Source organism: Colobus angolensis, unplaced genomic scaffold (genome assembly GCF_000951035.1).
Source record: "Colobus angolensis palliatus isolate OR3802 unplaced genomic scaffold, Cang.pa_1.0 Scaffold128, whole genome shotgun sequence".
Taxonomy (NCBI): Eukaryota; Metazoa; Chordata; class Mammalia; order Primates; family Cercopithecidae; genus Colobus; species Colobus angolensis.
In genome coordinates this window covers 1,371,168-1,379,071 of record NW_012114030.1, presented here as the reverse complement: position 1 = coordinate 1,379,071, position 7,904 = coordinate 1,371,168, and the positions used below count along the sequence as shown (strand labels likewise).

General features: G+C 53.1%; 1 protein-coding gene across 2 annotated transcripts in view; it reads left to right on the top strand.

The window, feature by feature from the left end:
- CD19 (CD19 molecule) overlaps positions 1 to 5,866 on the top strand; it is a 7,954-nt gene extending 2,088 nt beyond the window's left edge. Inside the window, exons 5-15 of one of the 2 annotated variants that reach the window (XM_011933478.1) lie at positions 1,641 to 1,751; positions 2,656 to 2,704; positions 3,015 to 3,103; positions 3,530 to 3,643; positions 3,778 to 3,882; positions 3,964 to 4,032; positions 4,133 to 4,189; positions 4,291 to 4,347; positions 5,196 to 5,288; positions 5,389 to 5,495; positions 5,658 to 5,866. In XM_011933478.1, coding sequence (XP_011788868.1) covers positions 1,641 to 1,751; positions 2,656 to 2,704; positions 3,015 to 3,103; positions 3,530 to 3,643; positions 3,778 to 3,882; positions 3,964 to 4,032; positions 4,133 to 4,189; positions 4,291 to 4,347; positions 5,196 to 5,288; positions 5,389 to 5,480 — 836 coding nt within the window. In that variant the 3' untranslated portion in view covers positions 5,481 to 5,495; positions 5,658 to 5,866. Of the gene's footprint in view, positions 1 to 1,640; positions 1,752 to 2,655; positions 2,705 to 3,014; positions 3,104 to 3,529; positions 3,644 to 3,777; positions 3,883 to 3,963; positions 4,033 to 4,132; positions 4,190 to 4,290; positions 4,348 to 5,192; positions 5,289 to 5,388; positions 5,496 to 5,657 lie in introns of both variants that reach the window. The other variant, XM_011933477.1, reaches the window with a different exon arrangement.
- Positions 5,867 to 7,904: the final 2,038 nt, after the last annotated feature.

Sequence of the window (7,904 nt, the reverse complement as noted above, 5' to 3'; positions counted from 1 at the left end):
TTTTTTTTTTTTTTTTGAGAAGAGTCTTTTACTGTCACCTGGGCTGGAGTGCAATGGTGCAATCTCAGCTCACTGCAACTTTCGCCTTCCAGGTTCAAGTGATTCTCCTGCCTCAGCCTCCCGAGTAGCTGGGATTACAGGCGCTCACCACCACGCCTGGCTAATTTTTTTGTATTTTTAGTAGAGATGGGGTTTCATTATGTTGGCCAGGTTGGTCTCGAACTCCTGACTTCGTGATCCACCCGTCTCGGCCTCCCAAAGTGCTGGGATTATAGGCATGAGGCACAGGGCAGGGTCAGGCCTAATTTTTGTATCTTTAGTAGAGATGGGGTTTCTCCATGTTGGACCAGGCTGGTCTTGAACTCCTGACTTCAGGTGATCCGCCTGCCTTGGCCTCCCAAAGTACTGGGATTGCAGGCGTGAGCCACCACACCTGGCCTAGACTTCAAGTCTCTTTCCTCGCTTCCAATACACTACTTTTCTGGGTCTTCACCTACCATTGCTTGTGCCTGCCCACCAGCTTGAGTGGAGTCTTCCTTCCTCCCCAATTCCTCACTTTTGGAGCCCTGGGCCCTCTTCTTATCCCTGTCTGCACGCTTTCCCATTTGACCTTGACTCCCAATGGCTTTTTGGGTCACTATGCCTTGGTGACTCTATTCCAGGCTCCATATTCAGCCGTCCCCTGTGCCATTTGATGTCCCATGGACACCTCAGGCTCAACAGATACAAAATCAAACTCAATGTCTTCCCCAAGTATAGTCTTCTTGGTGGCCCTGTGTAAGCAGAGGGCACCGCCACCTGCTCCCTTGCCCAGGCTAAGAACCTGGGCATCCTTCCTTTTCCTCACCCTGTCCAGCAAACTGGTCACAGTGTTCTGCCATTTCTCTCTCCTTCATACAATCCTATCATGCTATCCTAACCGCAATTCACAAACCCAACCCCAACTTTCACTCAAAACTTGATCCAAGCAATGTGCTGGATCCCAGCTGTAACCTTGCAAACTCAACTCTGCCCTTCACTTTGACTGTGACTGTCCTTAATTGCAGCAGGAAACTGATCATTATGCTCTCCTCAATCCACACATTGCCTCGGAATACAGCCATGGTTTGTCTGTGATTTGCTCAAAAGACACTGCCCCACGTCATGTGCCAGGCTCTGTGACAATCCCTGACCTCCTGGGACATGACTCCTTAGAGAGAGGAGAGCCTTTCTCATAGTTTGGGATTTTGAGTCTGTCTTTTTTTTTTTCTCTTGAGACAGAGTTTCGCTCTTGTTGCCCAGGCTGGAGTGCAGTGATCTCCGCTCACTGAAATCTCCACTCCCAGGTTCAAGTGATTCTCCTGCCTTAGCTTCCCAAGTAGCTGGGATTACAGGCGCCCGCCACCATGCCTAGCTAATTTTTTTGTATTTTTAGTAGAGACAGGGTTTCACCATGTTGGCCAGGCTGGTCTCAAACTCCTGACCTCAGGTGATCCACCCGCCTTGGCCTCCCAAAGTGCTGGGATTACAGGCGTGGACCACCGCACCTCGCCAAGTCTGTGTCTTGCCTCTGTGCCCCAGACTTGCGGTTCTTTGAGATCTCGGGATTGGAACGTAAGATGCCAGCCTGGGGTCCTCATCTCATAGCCCCTTCCCCCTAGCACTATGGCACTGGCTGCTGAGGATTGGTGGCTGGAAGGTCCCAGCTGTGACTTTGACTTATCTGATCTTCTGCCTGTGTTCCCTTGTGGGCATTCTTCATCTTCAAAGAGGTGAGTCATGTCCCCAGTGGGTCTGTCCAAACCCTACTCCATCTTCCCCAGGATAAGCCGGCTTTGGCCAGTCTGACAACCATCTTTCTTTCCTCCCATCCCTCCCTGCAAGACCCCAGAATCCTGTTCCCCCCAGTCTTCCTCTAGCCTCCCTCAAACTTCCCAAGCCTCTTGCATTTTTTTTTTTTTTTGAGACAGGGTCTCATTCTATCACCCCAGCTGGAGTGCAGTGGCACAATCTAAGCTCACTGTAACCTCTGCCTCCCAGGCTCAAGTGATTCTTGTGCCTCAGCCTCCTGAGTAGCTGGGACTATAAGTGTGTGCCACTGCGCCCAGCCGATTTTTTATATTTTTAGTAGAGACAGGGTTTCGCCACGTTGCTCACGCTGGTCTTGAAATCCTGAGCTTAGGCAATTTGCTGGCCTCATCCTCCTAAAGTGCTGGGATTATAGGTGTGAGCTACAACCCCTGGCTCCCTCAAACTTTTTTTTTTTTTTTTGAGATGGAGTTTTTGCTCTGTTGCCCATGTTGGAGTGCAATGGCATGATCTCGGCTCACTGCAACCTCCACCTCCTGGGTTCAAGCGATTCTCTTGCCTCAGCCTCCCTAGTAGCTAGGATCACAGGCGCCCACCACCACGTCCGGCTAATTTTTATATTTTTAGTAAAGACGAGGTTTCACCATGTTGGCCAGGCTGGTCTCGAACTCTTGACTTCAAATGATCCACCCACCTCGTCCTCCCAAAGTGCTGGGATTACAGGCACGAGCCACCGCGCCCATCCCCCTTGCAATTTGAACTCCTGTCTCCTCTGTTGAACCAAGTGACCTCCCCAGTACCTGGCCCCACAAATCCTCATCCTGCCAAGCAGCCCCTCCTCTGATCACTCCCTTTAACTCCCACCAGCCCTGGTCCTGAGGAGGAAAAGAAAGCGAATGACTGACCCCACCAGGAGGTAATGCAACCAGTGCACCCCTCGGTAACACCCTCCACCTTCACTTTATGCCTTGCACTTACTGTTTCCTCTGCCCAGGGGTTCTTTGTTCCGTCTCTACTGTTTCAAATACTGCCCAACCTCAAAGCCCAGCTCCAAAGCTACTTCCTCTGTGAAGACCTCCTTGGAAATGATCATCTCAGACTCCTCTATTGGCTGTTCCAGCACAAGTGATCACGTTTAACCTCTGAAGGCTTGGACAGAATCTTGAGTGGGTCTGCCATTCCATTCCAAGTTGGCCCTCACTGTGCACTTCCCCTTCTCCCGCCAGGTTCTTCAAAGTGACGCCTCCCCCAGGAAGCGGGCCCCAGAACCAGTATGGGAACGTGCTATCTCTCCCCACACCCACCTCAGGCCTCGGTAAGAGGCACCGCCCCTCCAGCCTATAGCTCCGCCCCAGATCCAGGGCTCCACCCACACTGTCCTCATGCCTCCAATCCGCTGTGCGCCATGCCTTCTGGAGCTCCGAACTCCGCCACCGAGGAGAGCAGTCCCGCCCATCTATGAGCCCCACCCCTAGAATCAGGCCCCGCCTCCAGGGCTCAGAGCCACGCCCCCAGGTCCCAGAGCCTGAAGTCCAAATCAGGAGCAGAACCTCGCCCCAGAACTGAAGGCCTCGGCCCTAGATTTAGATCCCGCCCCATGTTTCAAGGCCAGGTTCCTAGACTCAGAGTCCATTTGCAGAGCCCAAAGCATTCTCTCCCCGTGTCCCTCCGCTCGGACCCTTAGCCTTGACCGCCCCCGTCTCTTCTGACTCCGTCTTACAACGCCCGCCCCTCTCGCCAGGACGCGCCCAGCGTTGGGCCGCAGGCCTGGGGGGCACCGCCCTGTCTTATGGAAATCCAAGCAGCGACGTCCAGGTGGATGGAGCCGTGGGGTCCCGGAGCCCTCCGGGAGCGGGTGAATGATTGGGGGAGGGAAGGGTCGTTCCCCACATGGAGAGGGTTGTAGTGGTCTGTGGCCCGAATAGTGGACTGGGGCCTGGAGGAGAGGGGGCGTGACTCGGTTCCCTATCCCCATCCCGAAACCCCTAGGCCCAGAAGAAGAGGAAGGGGAGGGCTATGAAGAGCCCGACAGTGAGGAGGGCTCCGAGTTCTATGAGAACGACTCCAACTTTGGGCAGGACCAGCTCTCCCAGGGTAAGGCTGCCCTCCTCCGTGGCCCCCCACCTCTCTGCGGTGGCCTGTGGACTCCCATGGACACCCCTCCTTCTCCACCAGATGGCAGCGGCTACGAGAACCCTGAGGACGAGCCCCTGGGTCCTGAGGATGAAGACTCCTTCTCCAACGGTAACTTGGGGCCTTTGTGGGACCTCAGAGACTTAGGTGTAATCGCAGCGCTGTGACACCCCTAGAAGGGGTCCCTGGAGTTCTCTCTCTTCTGCCACAGCTGAGTCTTACGAGAACGAGGATGAAGAGCTGACCCAGCCGGTCGCCAGGACAATGGGTGTGTGTGAGGATGGCAACAGTGGGCGGGGGGGAGGCGGGGGAGAGGTGGAGGACGCCTGGAGGCCAGGAGGAATAGTAACCTCCCTCTTCCCTTTCCAGACTTCCTGAGCCCCCATGGGTCAGCCTGGGACCCCAGCCGGGAAGCAACTTCCCTGGGTGAGAGATACTTTCGACCAGAATGCCTTACCCAGCTTGGGTGACCTGGCCTCAGCTCTGACACCAGACCCAACTTTGACCTGACCTTGACCCCAAACCTGAACCCAGTCCTGACCTTGGATTTGACTCCTCTCACCTCAATACTAAGCCCCATCCCCCATCCTGACCCCCAATATTTACCCCCTCCCTAACTATGAATATCAACACTGATCCTGATCCAGTATCAACCTGGACTTGACCTCCACCTCACCTCAGCCCCTCAGTGCAGACCTCAACTTGGACCCCAGCTCACTCCGCAGCTTCTTCATGACTGTGACTCCCTCCAGTTTTTTCTTTTTCCTTTTTTCTCTCTTTTTTTTTTTTTGAATTGGAGTCTCACTCTGTCGCCCAGGCTGTAGTGCAGTTGCCACCTCTGCCTCCCAGGTTCAAGCGATTCTCATGCCTCAGCCTCCTGAGTAGCTGGGATTACAGATGTTTGCCACCACACCTGGCTAATTTTTGTATCTTCAGTAGAGACGGGGTTTCGCCATGTTGGCCAGACTAGTCTCAGACTCCTTACCTCTAATGATCTGCCCACCTCAGCCTCCCAAAGTGCCGGGATTACACGTGTGAGCCACCATGCCCAGCCCAGTTCTGTTCGTGACCCCTTCTTTAGCCATAATGTAACCCATATCTAACCCTGACTCTACAGCTAACCGGGGCCCCAAACCCGATGCTGACCGAATCACCCCTTCTCAGCACAGCATAGGTGATGCCCCTCACCTTCCTCTGCCCCTCATTCTTCCTCCTTACCGTAGGCTGTACTTCCCGTGCCCTAGCCTCCAATTCTCCATCCCCCGCCCAAGCAGGGTCCCAGTCCTATGAGGATATGAGAGGGCTCCTGTATGCAGCCCCCCAGCTCCGCTCCATTCGGGGCCAGCCTGGACCCAATCATGAGGAAGGTGGGTGCTTCTGCCGCTGTCCCCTGCTATCCCCTGGGCTGACTTTGCCTCCCAGCCTACTTCCAGTGCCACCCGTGTTCTCCTCCCTGGTCCTATCCAGATGCAGACTCTTATGAGAACATGGATAATCCCGATGGGCCAGACCCAGCCTGGGGAGGAGGTGGCCGCATGGGCACCTGGAGTGCCAGGTGATCCTCAGGTGGCCAGGTGAGCTGGGACTGCCCCTAGGGAAAGGGGGGAGGGAGGGAGATAGGCACGGATGACAGTGGCTGCTGGCTCTCAGGGAGGGAGAGGGAACAGGGCTCCTAGGGCCTGGTGGGCAAGGGGAGGGCTGCTGGGCCCCTCCCCATCACTGTTTCTTCTTCACAGCCTGGATCTCTTCAAGTCCCCACGATCCACACCTGACTCTGAAATCTGAAGACCTTGAGCAGATGATGCCAACCTCTGGAGCAATGTTGCTTAGGATGTGTGCATGTGTGTACGTGTGTGTGTGTGTGTGTGTGTGTGTATACATGCCAGTGACACTTCCAGTCCCTTTTGTATTCCTTAAATAAACTCAATGAGCTCTTCCAATTCTATGAAGTAGTGCCCTTGTGTGGGAAGGGAAGGAAAGGCGTCTTGAATCCCATGGAGGAGGGAGGGCTGCCTTCTGCATACAAAGGGCCTTTTCCCAGTGCAGTGGCCTACACTTGTAATCCCAGCACTTTGGGAGGCCAAGCAGGTGGACCATTTGAGGTCAGGAGTTCGAGACCAGCCTGGCCAACCTGGTGAAACCTTGTCTCTACTAAAAATACAAAAATTAGCCAGGTGTGGTGGCGAGCCTGTAGTCCCAGCTACTCAGGAGGCTGAGGTTGGAGAATCACTTGAACCTGGGAGGCGGAGGTTGCAGTGAGCGGAGATGGTGCCACTACACTTCAGCCTGGGCGACAGAGCAAGACTCCATCTCAACAAAAAATAAAAATAAAAAGAAAACAAAGGGGCTTTCTGTTTCCATGGCCTAGCCTTCACCTACTGCCCTCTTTTGCCCACTGCCAATGGATCCCTCACTATCAGCCCCCTCCTACCATCCAGGTACCCAATTATCATTCATTCAGCAGTTGCACGCTGGGTGCCCAGTGGAGAAAAAACAGCCCAGGAATTAGCAGTCTAGTTAGAAGATGCTATTCATTGTCAATGAGTACTTATTTATTGAGCATCTATTACACTTATTTTTTTTTTTGAGACAGACTCTCGCTTTGTTGCCCAGACTGGAGTGCAGTGGTGCAATCATGGCTCACTGCAGCCTTGACCTCCCAGGCTCAAGAGTTTCTCTCACCTCAGTCTCCCAAGTAGCTGGGACTACAGGTGTGCACCACTATGCCCAGCTCTATTTTTTTTTTTTTTTTTTGAGATGGAGTCTCGTATTGTCCCCTGGGCTGGAGTTCAGTGGTGCGATCTCAGCTCACTGCAACCTCTGCCTCCCAGGTTCAAGCAATTCTCCTGCCTCAGCCTCCCGAGTATCTGGGGTTACAGGTGTCTGCCACCACGCCCAGCTAATTTTTCGTATTTTTAGTAGAGACAGGGTTTCACTATGCTGGCCAGCCTGGTCTCGAATACTTGGGCTCCAGTGATCCTACCAACCTTGGCCTCCCAAAATGCTGAGATTACAGGCGCCCACTACCACCGGCTAATTTTGTATTTTCAGTAGAGACGGGGTTTCCCCATGCTGGCCAGGTTGGTCTGGAACTCCTGACCTCAGGTGATCCACCTGCCTCAGCCTCCTAAAGTTCTGGGATTACAGGTGTGAGCCACAGAGTGCCCGACCTTACTATGTTCTAAGCACCAATATCAATGAGCAAATTTTATCCTTACAATAACTTAACAAAGATATTAAACATGTATTATGTGCCAGGATTGTATTCAAATATTTTATGTATATTTTATGGATATGTTATGTATGTTTGTGTATATTCATTCATTTTATCTTTACCAACCCTATGAGGTAGGTATACTATTAATATTATTTTCACCATTTCTTCTCTTTTCTTTTTTTTTGAGACAGGGTCTCACTGTGTCACCCAGGCTGGAGTAGGTGGTGCCATCTCGGCATACTGCAACCTCTGCCTCCTGGGTTCAAGCGATTCTCCTGCCTCAGTCTCCCAAGTAGCTGGAATTACAGGCCTGCGCTACCACGCCTGGCTAATTTTTGTACTTTTAGTAGAAATAGAGTTTCTCCATGTTGGCCAGGCTGGTCTCGATTTCCTGGTCCCCAGTTAACAGCCCCTGCCTTGGCCTCCCACTCTGTTTTTTGTTTTTTGTTTTTTTTGAGATGGAGTCTGGCTCTATCGCCCAGGCTGGAGTGCAGTAGCGCGATCTCGGCTCACTGCAAGCTCCGTCCCCCGGGTGCACGCCATTCTCCTGCCTCAGCCTCCCGAGTAGCTGGGACTACAGGCACCTGCCACCACGCCTGGCTAATTTTTTGTATTTTTAGTAGAGACGGGTTTTCACCATGTTAGCCAGGATGGTCTCGATCTCCTTACCTTGTGATCCGCCTGCCTCAGCCTCCCAAAGTGCTGGGATTACAGGCGTGAGCCACTGCGCCCGGCCCCTACCCTGTTTTTGTTGTAGAGATTTCTT